General features: G+C 36.7%; 3 protein-coding genes across 5 annotated transcripts; 1 reads left to right on the top strand and 2 right to left on the bottom strand.

The window, feature by feature from the left end:
- Nucleotides 1–1,732: 1,732 nt before the first annotated feature.
- Nucleotides 1,733–3,177, bottom strand: LOC120010986 (nicotianamine synthase). Its single transcript, XM_038861972.1, has one exon. The coding sequence runs from the start codon at nucleotides 2,862–2,864 to the stop codon at nucleotides 1,899–1,901; it is 966 nt and encodes a 321-aa protein (XP_038717900.1). The 5' UTR covers nucleotides 2,865–3,177; the 3' UTR covers nucleotides 1,733–1,898.
- Nucleotides 3,178–6,076: 2,899 nt separating this feature from the next.
- LOC120010985 (protein SEMI-ROLLED LEAF 2) lies at nucleotides 6,077–15,219 on the bottom strand. Its single transcript, XM_038861971.1, has 20 exons — nucleotides 14,969–15,219; nucleotides 14,100–14,237; nucleotides 13,324–13,398; nucleotides 13,111–13,226; nucleotides 12,475–12,589; nucleotides 12,140–12,268; nucleotides 11,894–11,941; nucleotides 11,387–11,583; nucleotides 11,077–11,273; nucleotides 10,615–10,898; nucleotides 10,382–10,531; nucleotides 9,520–9,930; nucleotides 9,273–9,422; nucleotides 8,758–8,836; nucleotides 8,558–8,673; nucleotides 7,926–8,117; nucleotides 7,456–7,596; nucleotides 7,004–7,138; nucleotides 6,674–6,874; nucleotides 6,077–6,518 (listed from the first exon to the last, which is right to left on the bottom strand). The coding sequence occupies exons 2-20, from the start codon at nucleotides 14,232–14,234 to the stop codon at nucleotides 6,372–6,374; spliced, it is 3,018 nt and encodes a 1,005-aa protein (XP_038717899.1). The 5' UTR covers nucleotides 14,235–14,237; nucleotides 14,969–15,219; the 3' UTR covers nucleotides 6,077–6,371.
- A 2,196-nt stretch (nucleotides 15,220–17,415) lies between these two features.
- LOC120010698 (solute carrier family 40 member 3, chloroplastic) lies at nucleotides 17,416–21,057 on the top strand. 3 transcript variants are annotated; one of them, XM_038861491.1, is made up of 7 exons: nucleotides 17,416–17,865; nucleotides 18,035–18,159; nucleotides 18,230–18,319; nucleotides 18,405–18,581; nucleotides 18,667–18,741; nucleotides 19,005–19,104; nucleotides 20,700–21,057. In XM_038861491.1, the coding sequence occupies exons 1-7, from the start codon at nucleotides 17,754–17,756 to the stop codon at nucleotides 20,717–20,719; spliced, it is 699 nt and encodes a 232-aa protein (XP_038717419.1). In that variant the 5' UTR covers nucleotides 17,416–17,753; the 3' UTR covers nucleotides 20,720–21,057. The 3 variants fall into 3 exon arrangements, with proteins under 3 accessions (XP_038717419.1, XP_038717420.1, XP_038717418.1); XM_038861492.1 differs by having other exon boundaries at nucleotides 18,230–18,298; nucleotides 20,616–21,055; XM_038861490.1 differs by having other exon boundaries at nucleotides 17,419–17,865; nucleotides 20,616–21,054.
- Nucleotides 21,058–21,427: the final 370 nt, after the last annotated feature.

Below are 21,427 nucleotides of genomic sequence, written 5' to 3' on the forward strand. Positions count from 1 at the left end.
ATTGATGGAGAAGAGCCTGTTTATCAAAAATCTCAAGCTTTGGAGTTCGCCTACATTAATTAATTTATGACAAAACCCAACCCCCTTCTTACTTAATTATACGACTTCTGAAGATTCCACTCCACTCTACTCTCTGAATCTCCTTCCTATCCTATATTCCGATGCCTATGAGATCGAGCTCTGACCTAAGATCAACTGGGCCAATACCCACCGGCCCAAACCTACCCTGCATCAATTTTTCATGGGCTTCACTCTCATGCATTGCTGGCTTGAGATATTGGGCCATTTTTTTTACTGAGCTTGAACAAGTTGTTTTGAACATACTCAACATAGGACAATTGATTACTTCAATTGTGGATTATTCCCCTTGAATGTAGTCTGAAATAATCATCCAATGAGATCCAATACTTATTGGGTGGTGAATATGCAAATAAACTACAAATTAAAAAAAGAAAGAAAGAAAGAGTCAAAAGACTAAGTTTGGAAGATACAGTAGATAAATGAAATATCCCATTTAAAGCTGCAGCTGCTCTACATCAAGTGTCTTAACACCTGGGTGCTAACTGTAGGACGAAATTTTAAAGTCTGGACTTCCAGGGAAATTTGAGAGCACCCCCCGCATCCTATATGGTCAGGGCTAGCTCTCATGTTGTTCAACTAATACATAATGCAACATCAAGTTTTATTTGCATCTCACTAGGGCATATGCATTCAGTCAAATGCCAAAAATTGGGACCTCACCAAGAAAGTTTGTCAGGTGATCTGCACGATGACTCAAAAGGAAGCAACTAGTTTTCTGGCTTTTTCTTGATAGATCATAGGCATTAGATATATATATATATATATATATATATATATATATATATATATATGTTGTCAAAGATCAACAAAATGGCAAATAATAGAATTACTGGTTTGGCAAAAAAGGATAAATTAAGAATATGCTTTGTGAGAAAATCTATGTCATCAGCGATTTGCACAAACAAACAGAGAAAAATGGGGGTTTGAATTGGGTTTTTTCTTTTGCTTTTCCTCTTCCTAGAGTTACTTGCAATATCCCAAATAGTGTGTACATACACACGCACACATATATATGTGTGTGTGTGATGAAGAAAAAACAAGGCAAGAAAATCATAGACACTGATCAGTGCTTTTGAAAATTTGTTTTGTTTTTATTTTTAGCTAAATGAGTCTTGAGTATTAATTGATGTCAAACATATATATAATCCTTGCAAGTAATTATAATTAGACTCTCTATCTAGTTTTCTTGTTGTGTACGAAATTAAGCTACCTACCAAAAACCTAGCTAGATAATGACTCTTAAGAAAACTAGAGAGCCAAGTGCCCAATTAAACAAAGAAAAATTCATGATTGCAAACGCATCTTCTACTGGTTCAATCCATCGAGAACTGAACAAAAGCATATCAATTTATAGAAAAACCCTCTAATTTTTATTAATTCAACAAAAACTAAGTTGTTCTCTAATAAGAGTTTCCAACCTTTTATAGTCTACCAAAACGAAACCCTAATAAATATCCTAAATAACAGAAAAGGTGGAGCAAAATCTCAAGACAAACACGCTCGAGCCTCTGGACTACTCACCCACCCTGCATCACATTAAATTGCTAGAACCCCAAGAAAGTAAACATATGAATCCAACTTAATATATAATCAAAACTTTGACATAAGGATGAATGCAACTGTAAATGTAGAAGAAAAAAACAACCACATATATATAATCGTCTTCTTTTGGGAACTTTTATTGATGGAAAAGAAGTACACCAATATGGGATATCATATTAAGCAACATAACATGTTAGACATGCATCAATATACCATAAACGAGATTAAAACCACAAATAACATACATATATATAGAGAGAGAGACTGCTAAGAATTCAAGAGAGTTGTTCTTCAATGGCCAACTCCTCAACCATGGAATTGAAGGCTTGGAGTTGGAACTCATCACAACACTTACAAGGTAGAATCATGGTACCTTTTCCCTTATTCTCAATTGGGTACTGATTAATAGCCATTTGATGTTTCTTTCGAGCGATAACAACCGAATTAATCACCTCATCGGACGGATGATACACCGATAGAACCTCGAATCCTCTTAGATCATCACTAGGATCAACCACAGGATAAAGAAAAGCCCTAGCACCATGAGCACTTCTCACCATCAAAATAGCCCCTGGAGCCATGTACTTGTCTAAATGTTCAATAACTTTCACTTTCTCTTCTTTATTCATCCCAACAAGAGCTGCCAAGAATACCACATCGAATTGTGCCAAAGCATTTGTGACATTTAATATGTCAGAAGTGTGAAAGAACATCCGTTTGGACAAGTCAGGATTGGATGATACAAGGGCTTGAGCCTTTGAATTGGCTGATGGGTCTATGTCAAAGTTGTGAAAACAAGTGTTGGGGAGGTGAAATAAGGCCAACACAATTGAAGTTAGAGGCAAAGGACCAGAACCCACAAAGGCAACTTGGTTAGGGACTTGGGTGGAGTGTTGGGTTAGGATTGTGAACTCAAGATGGCTAAGTTTGAGGTAATTGGGGTAGTAAGGGAAGAGATTGAGATGGTCAATTGGGTTTTGATAGGAACCCAAGATTGATGAGAAATGAGACTCCAATAAACCCTCAGCTTCTCCACAGAGTGAGATGAGATTGGACCTCATTTCTTGGACTTTGTTTGAGAGTTTAGTAACATCAATTGGGTTTGGAGGCATGCATGTGAGAACAAGGTTTGTGAAGAGCATGTCGACATCTTTGGAGGGATTGAGACTCTCAAGGCTTGAGATTTGTGAATACAAATCCCAGACTTTTGTTACAAGCTCTTCTTCTTGTTTCCAAACCATGTCGACACTATGATCGAAGTTATGATGGCAGAGAATTACCTCAAAAACAAAAGCCAATAATACCCAAAATTCCAAAGGGATTGATCTAGTCACTCACTTTCTTGGGGGGAGTGGGGGGATTTAGAGAAAACAACCTCCAATTGTGTCGCTATTTATGGGCACTTGTGGGGCCCCTCAACTATGTGATCAAGGGTAGGCCTTGATCTTGTTGCATTACCAATGGACTAGTTCAAGATAGGTTTCTTTTGGTTCTTTCCTTCCTCTCTCTTTTTTTTAAACTAATTTTCTTGGTGTTGTCTAAAATGGCCTTATAACTCTTGGATAAGTAACATATTAACTCTAGTGATTTCCTCAATATTTATAAGCATACTTTTGTCATATTTTGATCCTAATTAATAGTGGTAATTAATTAACATTGCATGCCATAGTTTGTAATTAATTAAATATAAGTACTAAAGCATGTAGCAATTGAAATTTGAAAGACAAGGAGAACTTTTATGAACTAGGGTTTTCAAAAACCACAAAGATAGTGCATGGTTTTTTTTAATTGGAAATGGGAGCACATATAATGATCGAGGCACGCAATTTTAGTTCTTTTTGCAAGGCCATTAACTGTGAAAGTACATGTGTAAGAATGACGACATTTTGATTCCCTTCGCAAGACCATATAATATATATATATATATATATATATATATATATATATATATATATATATAATAATATAGTATTCATAATTTTTTTAATTTATTTTTAAAGGAAGATGTTCATTGATCAACAAAATGAGTACAAGAGGTATGGAAATATAAAACCCATAAATCAGAATACCATATTGGGTTTAGAATCATTTAGTTCACACTATATATATATGTATGTCTTTGTCTATTTGATTTCACAACAAAATCTGAGTATTTTACTCTTTCTTTTTTGAATGCAACATATATCATAAGAAAAATGAACCTAGATAGCTTCTTAATTTCGTATTAGTTTAAGAAAGTTATATGTATTGAAAGAGTTGAGACCTAGCTAGAGAGAAATTAAAAGATTCCTTCTTCTTATTCTTTTCACACTCTTGATTCTTTCAACAAATGCTTTTACACTAGTATGTGTATAATTTTTCATCCTATGAATATGATGTCTATTATAGTATATATAGTTAACATCGCCTTGAACCTAAATTAAACCATTTTTCTTGGTTTATATATATTATGATATGAACTCCCACTTGTCTTTTTTTGCCCTTTTGTAACAATAGGAGAGACAAAAGGGTCCATGTTGTCCATCCATCCAAAGTGAAATTTCACATTGGAAGAAAAATCTGATTGATTGATTGATAATTAATTAATTAATTAGGATAATATACATATATATAAATTTTGGATTAATTCAATTCAACGTTTAGCATTTTTTTTGTTTCTAGTAAGACAATATTTCATTCAATATTCCTAAACTATCAAACTCACATTTTTCTATGTATATATGCTACAAGAAAAAAAAAAGAAAAAGAAAAAGGAGGAGGCTTTGACACTTATCCTTTACATCAATCGGATGGCCAATCTTAATAAAAGAGTAGTACAAATTATAATTATTGTTGACATTTCGTGTCATGAAGAGTTTCTTATTCTTTTTTAAGGTGGGGAATTAAAGGTTATTCTTCTAATAATTATAAGCTTTTGACCTCCATATATATATATATATATTTAAACCAATCATGATATCATGTAGATTTCTCTCTCTAATCTCTCTCTATGCGCGGAGTCTCTATTAGTTAAGTTAGTAATTGAAACTTGAAAGTTTACACTAGAATTTTTTCCCATTAAGAAAATTTGGTAAGGCTACAAAAATATATATCCTAGATCATTTGGTGAAAGCCTCACCAAATGATGTTGTTTATAATCTTAACAATTGAGGTTGAGGTGCTTTTAAAGAATAAAATTAAGCGTGCAAAACTTAGGCCCAAACGAACAATAGTTCAAATGTATTTGACTCTATAATAATCTTCTTCTTCTTCTTCTTCTTCTATTCTTATTCTCCTTCTCTTGCGTTATTCTTCTCCTATCTCTCAAATTCTTCAGAAAGTGTGCACTAGAATGTGCATATAGGGTAGGTATGATTGATAGCTACTTTGATAGTAATAATAATATAATAATTTGGGTGATTGGGGTGTTTTGAACGCAAGTTAATTGGCAGCGTCTACAGATCCACTATCAACTAGACAAAAAAGGTGAATGTATGTATTGTATATATGCGACTACTCGACTTTGAAATTGGATCGCCCTTTTTAAAATTAAAGGAAGGAAGAGGAGAGGAACCCACTTCTCCTAAATAAAGTCGGTCGGTTTGGATCGATCATTTTATGCTGTTTTCTTCTCAATCCAAAAAGAGAGTCGTTGAAAACTATAAATTGTTTCAGACAAAAGCCTTTTCTTTTCTTCTCTTTTCTTTTTGAACAAGTAAAACGACTTTGAGTGGAGCAGATTAAACCTATACGTACGTATATAGATATATCAAATCGTCAATGAAGTCAAACAATATGCAGCGTATCCCATTTTTGGGGGGAGATGGGAGTGTGGAAGCCACACGATATCCTATCTTGTAGTGGTAGGTACCTACCTACCTACCTACCTACCTTGTGGCTTGTACAGTTGTATGTATTGATTATTACACTTCTTGCCAAGTTTCCAAGACAACAAGCCCAATTGACAAATGACAATTGCTTGCTTTTGAATGAATGGAGGTTAAGTGAAGACCTCCATGTTCTTCCGAGTGAGGGAGAGGATTGAGGAGAGCCCTTCATTTCTATTCTCTCGTATATATTTCCCTCTTGTCTGGGCTCTTACTCAAATTTCTTCCATTCGTTTCTTTCTGGGCTATTTTGGCCTTCCATCCCAACAAACTAACTAATGATAAAAGACTAGTAAGCCCCACGCTGAACTGCAACTTTAGGCCCATCTCTTTCACCATAACTTCAATCCACTGATTATCAGAGACAGATGGTGCAAGCTACTTCCATTTTCTTGGAAACTAATTTTCAAGAATCCAAAATGGAACCTTTAAAACCTCAGAGACATCTACTTCCAACTTCTACAAAACGGAAACTAACGTAGCGTTTAATGTCTTGAGATGCGTGTTTAAGCACCTGTTGCCAGAAAATAGCATGCATGTATGAACCTCCTCATACTTCACACTCATCTCTTCTTAATGCAGAGTCATTAAGAGTAGAATGCCTCAATAGCAGTAAATATCATTTCAGGCTTTCCGTTGGGTCACCGGATTTTCAACTTCCAACACTAAATTGGAGCACTCCCTTTGCTCATCTGTTTCTCCACTAAATCATGCCAGATTTTAGATTCAAATCTTCACAGCAATCATGCTGACTCCAAAACTAGAGTTTACATACACAGATTAATCAAATTGGGCATGGAATACCACAAATCTTTACCCAAGTTTAAATCAAAGGGTGACCCTACAGATTCTACCCATACCCTACCACTTTACAAAGAGAAATTAGTGAGAAAATATGGTCTTATCTTCCTTTTGACACCCAGCTGCTTTGAGGAAGTTGTCGAAAGGACTTGCAGGAGGAAGTCTAATAGCCAAACTTGATTCCTGTGGCTTGATAGTTCCATTAAGGTCCCCAGCATCAACCCTCACCTGCAAACAAAATTTCAAGATGCCAAATTATGAGCCGTCTAATACAGGTTTTTCCAATCGTGCATGAGGAATATAATTTTTGGAGATTGTATTTCACTTGAGGAATTAAGTGGTTTCCAAATTCATTTTCCAACAGTGTCGGAAAAGTGACCGACCTTTCTGCCTGAGTGACCATCAGGAAATGCCGGAGAAACTGTGTCAGCCACTCGACCATAAGGATTTTCATGGGCCAACCAGTTGGAAAGTTTCTTCCTTGAGCCAGTGCCAAGCGTTTCACACTGGCTAGCCATTGTGTCATAAGAAAGGGGTGATGTAGAGACGGATGTTGCAGCCACACGACCAGCCACGGCAAGTGCCTGAAAACACATTACTCTTTTTAAGTTTATGAATAGGCCAGTATATGCATGTATAAAAGTGCAAAAGGACATCACTATGATGCAAAATAGATGCTAACTAACACACAAAAGATAAGCTCTAAGATTTACCGATTCCATAAGCTGCCCAATGCTGATGATGTGGGAACCAGAAGGAGATGGAGTCTTCGGTATGAAGCGCAATACATCTGCAACAGATTCTTCGCTTATAGAATCATCCTCGACTAATGAGTCATTTGGGATATCCTGGAATAGAAAAAAAAAAATATATCAAAAGTTCTCTCAGTTCCGGGACTATCATGATTTCAATTCTCCCGCATGCATGGGTAAATAGTTGGCGACTTTGGTAGACTAGTGGTTAAGCACGGACATCAAGATTCTTTTTCACAGTCCAATCATAAAAATAAGCAATTCCATTTATAGACCCAAAAGACAAAATATGAGAATGGAGTTTGCCCAGTCAAATTAACAGCAGCCAGCAGGTTAAAAGAATGCTTGAACCTTAACTCGGTCATTGTTCAACAAGCACAAGATACAATCATTTAAAAAATAAAATAACATACCTTATCAAAGGAAAGTGATTCCTTGGAATGGGAAACCATCTGAATAATATCCAAATCCAGTATTGACCCTTGAGAAAAGATGAAGGTATCATCAGGCGTGAATGGCTCCGCCAGTTGCCTAGCTAGATCATCTGCCTCCAGCTTAAGAAGCAAAAACAGACATATCAGAAAGAAGAGAACTGTGAGATTATGGAAAGATTCCTTGAACTTATTGCTACTGCACTCTTCAAGGTGATAAATGTGAACCTCTTAATTTTCGACAGAAACTTAGGGGGAGAAAAAAGAAAAGAAAGGATTTAAGTATCGCATCTAAATGAAACGTGCACACAAGAATGAATATCATTCTATAAAAGATCTGATAGCATGACATGACTTAGCATATATCAAAACGTGGCCTTGTGTACTGTACATACAGATATTAATGAGAGAGAGAGAGTGAGAAAGATGGAAGTTCGTGAACGTATACATACCCCAGCAATGATAGAAAGGTTCTGGACTAAGACCTTTACGACCTTGGCAGTTTCCTCATAAATTTTGCTCCGTAAATCAGAGAGGACAGAATTGGCTAACAGAATATCAGTAGCAGACCCATAAACATTGACATCTGCCTGAGACTTTATATAAAGCTGAAAGTCATCACTAATGCCCAAATACGGATCCACCTGAAAAAATAGACAATACAACATGCTGAGACAACCTCCAGAGTAAGGGATGTTAGCCACAAGTTAGTCCAATCATTTCCAACTAGCTGCTCTGTATCAAAAAGAAAAAGGAACTAGTATAGAATTCATGAAGATTCCAATCATATGAAAGCAATTATTTCTCTAAATAAGGCAAGTGACATATTTGGACTAATATAGTACCCCCTAGCTGTCTGTTGCAGTAATTGGAGGGAACAAAACAACAGAGCCATCATATGGCAGAGAAACCGACTGAGATTGTATTATTATCTTTGTTTTGGCACCATTAATTCCTGGGTATCTGACTATCTGTAAGTGGTAATCTGGTTAATTATAATAATCGTGAGGAACTACATGAGTGGCACCCTCCAGATGCCCAATGTAATTACTTTCACGCATTCAAAAAGTATAAGGAAACTCACATCCAATGGAAGTAATGTCTCGAGCAAATCATTCATGTGGTATATCTTTGCTGTAAACATCAGCATGGCAGTTGACAGCACAAGGATCGATCGCCGGCATGCTGGAGACAATGTTTCTGAAAACGAAACATAAAATATATCACTCTATTGGTCAAGAGTACAAATACTGAAACCAGCTTAAGATAATTTGGTGTCCATACCATTGGTAGTGTCCATCGACATATTCATGAGTGAGAGAGGAAGTTGAAAGAAGCGTACCACAAGGTTGGCATTTGGGTTCTACAACATAAGTTTCCCCAGTAAGGAGCCATACCATTAAAAAAACATGAATAGAGCAAAACCATTTTATGACAACATCTTCAGTATATTCAGCAATCCCATGAACACTTATTTTTCAATGTCTTTTAAAGGTGCCTTCATATAAATCTTTTCACAACTTGTTCTATAAAACGGGTAGAACGAGAAACTTGAACAATTAAGGTTTAACGTTGAGCTATTACACTTATTTTCAAACATCCCGCAACGCGACCAATCCATACTATCAGAAAGGAGTCATACTATACATACAACTTCCATTGGCATATTTTTAATTTGTGACTGCAACAGTTTCTCTAACAGAGGCTGCAAGAATTAAGTCGCAAGAAACCAAAAAGGACAAAAAAGAAACAATACGAAATAGAGAGAGAGACAAATGTATGCATATTTGGAGCCTCACCGTCAACCTTGAGGAGACACATGTTAATACAAAAGAATGAGCTATGGCTTCAAAATTTGAGGGCAGATTATCTGGGAGATTAGCTTGTATCCAAAAGCCAGACAGCAACTGTTCTAAATCATCCTCACTTAACTTTGTGATAAATGGTTCCTGCAGCATTCATTAAATACCACATCTACAACATCAAGAACTTGGCAAAACAAATTGAATGACCAAACATTCACTGACAAATAGGAGCACTGCTTACTGCCTCAGTCATGCCAGTTGATCCAGTGGTCTTATCAATAATAGAACTTATTTTGTAAAGATTTGGGGAATCTTTCTTGTGGGCACACCCCTGCTTCCAGTCTTCCTCTAGAATGTCCCTTTCTTTATTATCAACGGCATCGTCTCTAGGATTTTCAACTATGGCTCCATCCTTTTCTTTCCGGAGTTTTTCAAGTAGAGCTGTAATTGAAGCAAATGTGGATGCTGTGTTGGAACGCCGTCTTCTTGTTTCAATAAGATAACCAGGATCAAGAGAAGCATGTTCAGGACGAAAACGATTAGAACTCGGAATAAGAAGCACTGAGAAAATCCCGTGTGCTCCAATACGTGTCTCAACATCTGGATGTAACATTGCCTTCAAAAGTTGGATGAGAAGTGCTTCTGGAAACGCCTAGATGACATATTTTACTACTTTAGCAACTTAAGACCAACTACTAAAACCATTATGAATAACAAGAAAAATATCACACTATACTAAGTTTGACTCTTGGAACAGAAGATTTCTTCCCTGAGCCAAACACTAGATTAAATCTATTTGGAAACTCAATAGGCTGATTATCAAGTATGAAACACAAGAAACAAAAAAATTAGTTTACCGATAAAGTTACATGTTTATTTACTCAAAAAAAAATTATAAAAGATGACTCAGTCATCTGTTTGGTATTATTAAACAGGTATCTAGAAGTCATTGTTATTCAAACTATTAATTCTCTGTCCATAAACTCAAGCAATATATTTCATACAATAGAATATTGCACATAAAGTACAAATCTTCAAGAGACAATGAAGGAAAATATAACCAAGTAAAAAGAAAAATGTTTACCAATTACCAAACTGCTTACCTGCTGCGAATGAGACGAGTCCCATAACAATGAGATTATATGAGCAAGAATCATCAATGATCCAATTGTTGCACGGGCAACAACTCCCGAAGATGGTAGATTTTCAAGTGTTCTTGCCATCACGTCAAACAACGGCACCGCATCACCAATCTAGCAAAAACCAATCCCAACCTAATTAAACTGGATGCAAAGTAGAAAGTCACATATACAAGTGCCGAAAATAAAAAGCTTACTCCTATTGCAATTTCATGGAGACAAAGTTCAATGGAGTTTTGGAGCGAGAGATTCAAGTTTTCCTCTTGCTCTCCTACAGATTCAACTGTAGCCTGAAGACTTTTCCTCAAATGCCAGCATAGGTCACTGACAAATCCACCATCTTTCAGCAAACCACCTGTTCTAACTTGCTTAGTCAAAATAGCAGCAACTTGTATAATGTCGGATTTAAGTTGGAGATCACTTGCAACATTTTTGTGGTCCAGATGGCGTATCAGAGCAGCTAAAATCAACTGTTGACTCCCTGTAATCATAAAGAAGCATTGTTGAGCCACCCATTCAATTGCAAACAACAGACTAATATTTTGGGCACCTATTCATTAATGAGAAAGAGATAGAGAGGGAGCGGGAGCGGGAGAAAAATCTACCAAAATGTATGACATGAAGTGTGAAACAAGTAAGGATTAACACACAAAGATAACCTGAATTTTCCATCAAGTAGCACATGTCAGACAAAACCATCATGGCCAACCCTTGCCGAGGAACCCAATGTCTTCCAGAGTCAAAATACACAAACACCGGATCCAATATGAGGCGCATGGTTGTACTCTCTTTGGCCAGGTCAACCATGCTCTGAATGCAAATCTGAGCCCATATTCTGGGTGTCTCAATTTCTTCCCTATAATAAATGAAGTATGATGAAAAATCGAAAACATCGATGCAACAGTGTACTGGTACATATCAAGATATAGATTCAAAGTGTTCTTTCATAGGCTGTCACAGAACTTGCACCTTGTCAAGAGTTTAGGATCCTTCTTTTCTGAGCGCGGCCTGATAATGAGGCAGCTTGGGTTGGTCTCACCTATCACTGAACCTCTACCTTCACATCTGACTACTTCATTCAACCAGTTATGATGTACATCTCCTCTCTCCATGGCACCTTCTCTAGGAGTTTCGGGTTCATAGTTATCTAAAATGACATGTACCATCTGCAATTTGGACATACTAGCAAATCAGAACAAGTGCATGACTCACAAGGAAAACAACCACCCTAAAAAAAGCAACACAAACAAACAAATAAAGTGATCAACAATGAGCATCCCACACGAAGGCTATTGGGTCAATATTATTCTTCAAACAAGTTACATATGGATAAAGAATCATCATTAACTGCAACTATAATTTTGCACTTTCCTCACATATTGTAATATTGATTGTTGTCAAAACTCTAATCCTCAACATCATCATGGAAGTAAATTAACAATAGAGGTTAAGGGAGAGTAACTTGAAAGCACTAACCTCATCAAACGCAGCAAAAATGTACGAGAACTCTGCCATGTACCATACCTATCAAGGAAAGGCATACCAGATAAAGAATGCTTCTTGTAACAGCATATAAATTCAAGTTTCCAATGAATGAAACAGAAATCTAAGAGCTCAACAGATAAGAATAGTATTAAACTAAGTAATTGAATTACAGCTTTCGCTGAATCCAATAGAAGCAATAGAAGTACTGAAAAAAAGAAAACTGAATAAACAAACTACCATGGCTGAAAGGCATTGCAAGCTTGATGCCCTCAAGCAACGTTTTTGATGTTCCTCCCCATTCTTACGAGCCAGCTTGCAAACTTTAATAACATAATTTTCAATGCTGTGTGCATAAGTTCCATCTGCCTGGTAAAACAGCAGAACAAATATGGCTATGGTTGAAAAAGAATTCTAATACAAGAAATTTCAAAGATCTGAGTTCATCCAAGAATCTGTTAACAGAACTAGGGAAATTATGGCCACGGCAAACAATTTCTAATTGATAGTGCTCATGCTGCTATGCATATATCATCTTCACGGTTTTAAGGATGAAAGCCTGCACCATACCATACCTGACTATAGATGAACTTCGTTAAGGTTTGGCACCCAAGTATGCGCATGGAGTCCTGCTTAGAGTTCTCCAACAGCTCACTAGTCATATTGAGAAGACTGACGGCAAAATAGGCCCTGCAATGTACAATATATAATGTTGAAGACTACAGAAACAGAAAGTCAAAGTGTGCACCAGCCAATTCATGGTAAATACCAATGATGCCTTATATTAAACAAACAATAAATGAGTAACAACTTTCGTCAAAAACAAAAAGTAAAACAGATTGTTGCAACACTAATCATCTTCATGTTAGAGAATATTTGCAACACCAATCATGAGGACTACAAACATGCATTTTGAGGCCCAATTCCCAGTCATTACCATCATCCTCATCAAAGCCTCATTCCTCATGCAGGATCAGCTACATGAGTCTGTTAAGAAACTTATGCAGGCTCTGTGCACTCTGTCACCATTCCTTTTTTTCTTCTTTAAGAATGCAACTTTATAACCATTTATATAGAAGCACATTCAACTGAGAAAATATGAATGCCAAAATTCATCAAACGAAAATAAAGTAAGATCAAGCAGTTAACTTGTCTTTATATCCAAATGAGGAATGGAGGAAATAATAAGAGAGGAGATAACTGCTACTTACATCTGCTCCTTACATATGCAAAGCAACTTTTCATAAACCTCGACGACAATATTGATGAATCTGATGTGCTGAGATTGAAGTTCCTTATAGCACCGATCTTCAAGATGTTTTGCAATCTAATTAAAGAATGCCAAAAAGATTTCAGCAACAAATACGCAAATTCCAGGATTAATCCACTTCATGCAGGTCAATGTAAGGAAATAGTATCACTACCTTCGGGATTCGAAGAGGGTTTTTTGCAGCATATTCACATAACTTAACAATTTTCCTTTCACTTGGAGATCCATCCTGCACATAATTGGGGAACTTTAAACTAAATTGTTAAATAACAGTAGACATTCAACATAATCAAGCGAGCATGACATGACATGAGCAAAGGCACCGACAGGTTATCACCCACATTTTTACCATTGACCCAGTTTGCAGTCCAAAAGGCCAAATCTGTATGATGATCTATGGCATTAATCTTGGGTAGACTCAACTATTGAAAGATGAAAAATACAAAGAATGAGGATCCATTTGAATCTTGAAGTAACTGAGGGAAGCACCCTTATATACTTTCAAACAATTACTTTCTCCAGGATCTAAACCTTCTTCCCTTTCTTGACTAGGCATCCTATGTAACCTATATTCCTCTGTATTCCAATTGAGATTAGCATGGGCAATGAGACGTATAAATCTGTTTTTTCTCCTCCTAAAAACCAGTGGCAATATACAGTCTAGCTGTTGAACTCAGCCACCCCAAGTTCTAAAAACAAGAATTCACTTCTTCAAGGTTACTCTAGCCAAACTGGGAGTGCAACTTTGCAAATGGTCTATCATGTTCCAGCTGGGCTACACCAACGAGAACTCAGATGCTACCAGGCACAGGGTATCTGATCATCTTGAGACTGAAAGCTGGAAGCTATATAAAATTGCTAAACCAACAAGGAAATACCACAAAGCAAGCCAAAGAGAATTAAAATACATAAAAGATTGATTTTACTCACAGGAGACTTAGGAAAAATATCCGCCAGCAATTTTTTGTATCGCTTCACCGGTTGTCGAGATCTTGACCTCAATGCAGGACAGCAAACACACATGTTCCCACAAGCTGGGAAGATCTTTCTAGAAATGAACCCCATTTTCTTCACATTGCCAAGAAACAAAGAACATGACAGTAAAAAGACCAACTAGTAAAGACCATCAAATCTCAAATCATGAACAAATTAGCCAAAAAATACGAATTGCAACTTAGCCGGAACAATAAAGGAAAATGATGCAACAGGAATTAACTGAAATACCCATAACCGTGAAACGTTAAGAAAACAAAAATACTAAATAACTGCAGCAGCACAAAGTAGAACACTCAATAATAAAATAAATCCACGCACCCAGAAGCTGTAAAACAATTAAGCTAAGAAAAGGAAAGACACCTGTAAATGAAAGGAGGAGCTGGAAGGTGCACAACACAACAAATAAAGCTAAAGAGGATAATTTCTATGAACGCTGTTACATAAACGAGATGTCAGTTACACAAGGACAGACAAAGGCTGGACCCTTCAGAGAAAAATAAAACAATGACCCCGACGAGGCATAGTGAAAAGGGTTCCAGTCTTCCAGATGAACGAACAATTAAAACAAAAGATTAAAAAAAAAAAAAAACCGAATACATTAAGAGATAGCATCTTGAGGCAGCAAACGAGAGAAAAATAACACCTTCTGTTTGGTAAGTGGGAAATTTAACACCAATACTAAGAAAATCCATAATATGCATTACAAAACACCTAGGACCCAAAAATAGAAGCATGATCAACAACCAAGAAACAAGAAATCTCAATAAATCAAACAACCATGGAACGAAGACATGCACACATACCTCAGCCCCGCAGATGCAGATCTGCAAGAGCCGTAAGAATCAAGAGCTACGAGCGAAAGACAACAGAAGGCATATACAAACACAAACAAGGAAGAGGTGATCAGGAAGAACCGAAGGAGACAGTGAGAGACAGGTAGAGGGAGAGAGTAAAAGGCGCGTGGATTAAGATAAATTAAAGAGACGTTTGTGAGAGAGAGCACGTGATGGGTGTCAGTTTTTTTTCCCTTCTGCGTTTATGCTTTTGGATTTGGTCTTCGATGTCAGGAGTTTGAAGACTATATAAAAATCAAATCTTTGTTTATATCCATTAAATCCCGAAAAAAATAAAAAAGAGCACATAACATTCAGAAGTTTGAATTCTCCAAAACCCAAAAACAATTGATTGGTTTTTTTCAAACACAAGAAGAAAAAGTGCCAAAGTGGAACTGTGGCTTCTGACTTCTGGTACAGAAATCAGCAAACAATGAGCTTTATTTTGAACTAAAAAATGAACAATGAAGACACTATAAAGGGTCTTCCAATCTTTTATTCATAGATTTATTGGTGGTAGAGGGGACCAATGCATCATTGCTCTCGAGAGATAGATGGGTTGGATTGCATGATAATAAAAAACTTGATAACTGGTCGTCAAGAGTAAATCCACGGAAAATAATGCATCAATATCTTGAACTTGAGACTTTGAGCTTCATCCATTGATATGTTAAAAATAATTAAAGGATCAGTGTTAATGATAATTTATTTACGGAATCACAGGTATTTGTAAAATCAATCAAATATATTAGAGGGGTTTGATTGATTCAGCTGAAATTCTTTTCTTATATTCCCTGATTTCCTACAACACACTAACAAAAATGGTTCTTTCTTTTTTTGAGCTATTAAGATGTTTGCCTACATTTACACACACGTTCACTCAGGAATTAAGTGTATCTAACATAATAAGATTACACACCTAAGTAACTGCGAATTATACGGAAAATCACATCATCATCTCATTCATTTAGTTTTATGGAGTAGATTATTAAATTATATGAGTGTAGTTAGTTGCACTTAATAATTGTAGAAGCAATGGCAATTGGCACCGTTGCTTCGTTCATAATCTACTGAAGTGAACAAATAAAACAAGTTTTTCTTGGAATCTCAGACAAAGATTTAATAAGGGACCCATATTAAGTTATTAACTATGCTTACAAAGGAAGGAATCTCTGACTTAGCTTCTCTTGGGTTTTGTTTACCTAGGGGTGCTCATTATCTTGTTTTTCCCCTTCTAATTACTATTTATCTCTTATGAGGGCTGATTATGTAGGGGTATTTTACCTCATAACGACTTTTGAAGAAAGTTCTTTTTTTCTTCCCTTTGTATCCCTAACAATTTATTCCATTACTGGGCATAATAGTATTATGTTAGTTAATTATATTGATTTTTGTTATTACGTTGTCTAATTACATGTTATGACTGAATTTGTTAAAAATACGTAGCGCTGTCGTAAGTAGGCCTTAGGGATTTGGTGGAAACCCATTTCCCAATAATATCTTAATACTATTATTTTCATATGGGAAAATGGACAAACAAGATTGCCTGGATTAGCTGTTAATGTTGAAATTATGCCTTCCATGGTATAAACAATTAATATACCACTAAACTGTCTTGATTTTCAATTTGACTAATGAAGTAGACCTCTTTGGTTTTAGCCTGCCATTAAGGTTAATTGGCGTAGGTAGAAGGGAGAGTACACAAAACATAGTTGGCATAAATCAAGGAAATTTTTTTATTCATAGAAATTATGCAAATAGAATTATGAAGCTCCTCTCTCTTAACTTTCAAAACTCTGTCTCTCTGTTTCGAGTTCATGGTTGGCAGTGACATATTAGAATTAACTATTAAGAAGTAGAAGAGTACAAGACCACCCACATGGGGAAATTCTATAAATCTAGCAAGATCACCTTAATCTAGACCCCCTCAGACAAAAAAACAATGGCAAACAAACGAAATAAGGGTATACGACCAACTGTATGTAATAAATAGATAAATGGTAGGTGGTTTTGAAAGAAAAAGATTATTGATTTGAATCCTGGACGTTCCTGTTGGTTCTCATTAAACAGTTGGGAGGGACCAGCAGAGGAATTATGAATAGAAAGTGAAACAACACTGACCCTTCAGCCTAATCCCTGTCAAGCACACATCACCTTTTTAGGCTAACCAACCATTACTGGAACTTCATTGCGTTCCCCTCAATATTTTGATCGTAGCTAGGTGTTAGAAAATCCAGCCCAAGAGTCCTTAAACTTAGCCATCTCCATCACAATGGGCTCTATATATATGGGCTTTTGCTAGTTGGGCGTCTTAGATGTTACTAATGTTTTATTCTGTACTTGTGGAACTTGAGACTGCAACATGTTACAAGTCTTCAACTCCAAGCCCACTGCAGCTGGGGTCCATATCAAAATCCAACCTTGAACCTTCCTCACTGAGAATCATCACAACTCAGCGCCACACTGTCACAGAACACAAAAGAAGCTACCCTTGCGTTCCCTTTGAATTGTACGCCCTCCGTGGAGTCTTGCACAGCCCAAAATCAGATAGAAACACACCCATTTGGCCATTCATTAGCTAAGGCTGTGAACAATCGGAAAATCCCATCTTTTCAACCGATTAAGTCAATCCCCGAAACAAAACCAGCAAAGTTTTTATTTTCGTTGTTCTGTTTAATGTGCTCTTTGGAAGGGAACTTTAGACCCAGAAGTGAATTAACAAGAAAAATTTGCTATTCATTTTTTTGGAGGCTGCATGAGGGGGCAGGATTTTGACAAAGGCTGCCTTGTCGAGTTGTGGAGCTTGAAGATATTGACAAAGGCTGCGTCGTCGAGTTTATTTGGCAGATATTACACTTGTTTTATAGGTATACCTTAAATTCTATTCTAGCACTTATGGTATTGTGATACTCTAAAGCCTTGATACTTATGAAGATGCTATCTTTTATGTCTTGAATTGTAACTAACTTATGAGAAGCTTATTACAACGTGCTGGATCATGTGAGTAGATCATGATATGATTTATTTTACTTACAGCTTGTTATGCTAGTTGCCTGGCCGGAAATTTAGCGGAACAGCTTTGGGATTTCGCTTGGCCTTCTGCTATTGCATTGCTTCATCCCAGCCTTCTTCCAGTAGCAGTCATGGGATTCTTCAGTAAGGTTTGGATGAAGCTGATGAGATAAATAATGCTTTGATGATTTGAGATCTTACAAGCTTTTTGTTGAACAGACTTCAATAATTGTTGGAGGTCCTGTTGTTGGCAAACTGATGGATAATTATCCCCGCGTTCCAGCATATGTAAGCTTGAATGTCGTCCTGGTAAATTGCCAATATTATAAGTTCAAAGCTGGATTGTAAACTATGCCCCGTTTAAATTGTTTTCTGATTCTTCAGATGCTGACAGGCGGCTGCCCAGTTGCTATCTGCAACATTGATAATTCATGCCCATAGATTTCCTCCACCTTCAGCGTCATCCACGCTTCTCCATCCGTGGTTTTCTGCACTAGTGTTAACAGGGGCTGTTGAGAGGTTATCTGGAGTAGCATTGGGGGTTGCTATGGAGCGTGATTGGGTTGTGCTGGTATTGCCATTCATATGAATTGATGGAGGGTCCTTTTTTTCCTTGGAAAGTTGAGTTTTGTTACTTAATGTTTATCTGTGTCCAGTTAGCAGGAATCAATAGAGCAATTGCTCCTACTCAAGCAAATGCTATTCTTAATCGAACTGATCTCCTCTGCGAGGTAGTGGCTTAATTTATAGTAAATATTGCACCGAAAAGATTATTCTACCGAACGATTTCTGAGTACATTTATGGTGCAGCGGTACCCTACTTTTAGTGAAGGCATGATTTTAAACCTTGTGCATTTTTGAAAATAAATGCCTTCTGTTCATTATTCTTTTGCCAGAATGTTTTGAGAAATCAGCTCAGAATTCCAAATTAAGTTTTCAATTGTGCAATTTTACTGCTAGCAGAATGATGATCCCATGGAATTGGTAATTGCAGATTACTGGAGCATCACTATTTGGCCTTCTCTCTAAGTATGACCCTGTTACCGGCTTGAAGTTTGCTGCTGGTTTAATGATATGGTCATTACCGGTTTATGGTGAGTGCTTTGCTGCTCTGTTTTTAACTCTTAAAGCTGTTTCTCAGATTGGTCTCACTTGGTTGACCAATAACCTTTCTACCGGTGTTGTTGACCAGTGGAAGGACATTTGGATGATACTGACAGCATAGTTGATTATTGAAGATTTGATATTTCCCCACTAAAATTTGTCTAGGAATTAAAGTCCGAACATATTGTTGTATGAAAAATTAAAACTAGAGAATAATTTTGGTACATCTTGCTTCGCATGCCTTGATCATCACCGGGGGAATCGGACTAACAAATTCAGGAGTTAATTAGGGTCAAATTGGAGGTGGATAGTAAATGATCAAGCCACCCATCTTGGTCATCAAGGAATATTGGTCTATGATACCCTTCACGTTGCTGCTCTACCAGCCTCGTCAACCATATAACACGATTGGAAGTGTCAGACCCTGCTCCTATACAGTCAATCTCAGCGTACACTAAACGATCCCTATCACCACCAACATATAATACATTAATTCTAGTCATGCATACCCATATATATATATATATATATATATACATACAAGGGAGATCAGCTATGACTTACTCTTGTCCTTGGAAAGTCCAGGCATCCCAACCAGTAGGATAAACAACTGAAGTTAAGGTTGTTTCGTCGAAAATTACTCTGGAATAGGGACCATAGGCTCTTCCAAGGTACACTTGACCACTCCCATCGACAATGCCTCGTCGAAACACAAAACCAGAACCGTCCTGTGGTAATTCTCTGCGTTGAGCTGTAATGAATCCTAATTGACCAGGTATTAACCCAGCCGTAGCGTTTAGATAACAATCCTGCACATAGAGTATGGTGTGAGTCTACACCAGCTATTATTTGATGAGTATATACATATAGAATTAGTGAGATGTAGCTACCTCGTAATAAGATTGGCCATTGCCAAATATGAAATCTATTGCGCCTTCAATGTAGCAATTGTAGAAGTAATGACGGCCCTGAAAATCCCACAATGTATCTTGCAATCCAAGAAAGCCACATTCAAAGAAGACATTCTTATCACCTCCAATAAGTGCCGCAACTGCTTGAGTTATCACAGTGTCTAACTTTAGTGGGTGATTGTATGAGTTCTGACATAAGAGAAAAAATAAGTACAAGAAAGCATATCATATAAGTCACATAAATGGGGGGAAAACACTAATTACCTCAAATGTGATCCCCTTAACAACTACGTAGTCTGGGTTTGTGGAGAAAGTAATACTAGTATTTGTTTTGTCATGAGCATCATATGTTATGGTTGTAACTCTCCGATCTTGCCCTTCAAGGATAATACATGGCTTGTTTTCTGGAATAGTTACCTGCTCTCTGCAGTTTTTTGTTACAGGAAAACTCAATTGGACTCTAATGACATCTAATTTACTGTAGAATTAGACATAGAAGAAATGGGAATATGTGTGTATAGAGCTTGAAATACTTAACATGTAAATGCCGGGATTGATTTGGATTCTGATCCAATTATTATTGTTTGGAGGAATCGAATCAATGGCAGCTTGAACTGTGTTGAATACTCCATTTGTGCCAGACTTATCAACGACAATGGTGTTTGCAATTCCAGATTGGCATTGTATTACCTGAGAGACCACAAAAGAAGCACCGAACAAAGTGAGAATGAAGAGAAACTGTGGAAGCTGCATATTTCGTTGAAAAATAGCTTTAGTTGATGGTGTAATGGAGAATTTTCTAATTATGAAACGCAGGATCATTATATTGGCTTCTGAATCATTTGGTTATTAATGAGAAGATTCCATTAGAAATCTCTGTGTTTTGTGGCAATTGTCTTGAGATACAGAGAATATTCTCCCATATTGAAGAAGATTGATTTGGTTATTATTTTCTGCATGCGCTTTGATATTGGCAGTCAAGTAAAACAGTCGTTGTTTTTTTTTTTTGTCAGAACAAATCCTTGTACCTTCAGGTGAAATTCGGTTGTTAATTAAATAATCTTCACTCGGACTTTACATTTCTTACCTGCTTTTGTTTTGAAAACTTTGTTAATATGAAGATACTATCTAGCGCCTTAGCCAATTCTGGATTAGGAGAAAAGATGAGCACAACAATAGCCATCCATTTTTCTTCTCATCCCAAACCAAAAGACATCTCAGAAGAAAGAAAGGCCATCTCCAAGCTCACCCAGAAATCTGTTTTACAACTCTTGAACACAAACGGCACTACTTCCTAATGTTTTTGTTTGGAATAATACTATGCTGAAAGGGTGCCTGGAGAAAAATGAGGCATACTTGATAATGTATTTTTAGTATAAGATGGTGCTTGGATGTTCAAGAC

The sequence above is a fragment of the Tripterygium wilfordii genome, chromosome 12, assembly GCF_013401445.1.
Source record: "Tripterygium wilfordii isolate XIE 37 chromosome 12, ASM1340144v1, whole genome shotgun sequence".
Classification (NCBI taxonomy): Eukaryota; Viridiplantae; Streptophyta; class Magnoliopsida; order Celastrales; family Celastraceae; genus Tripterygium; species Tripterygium wilfordii.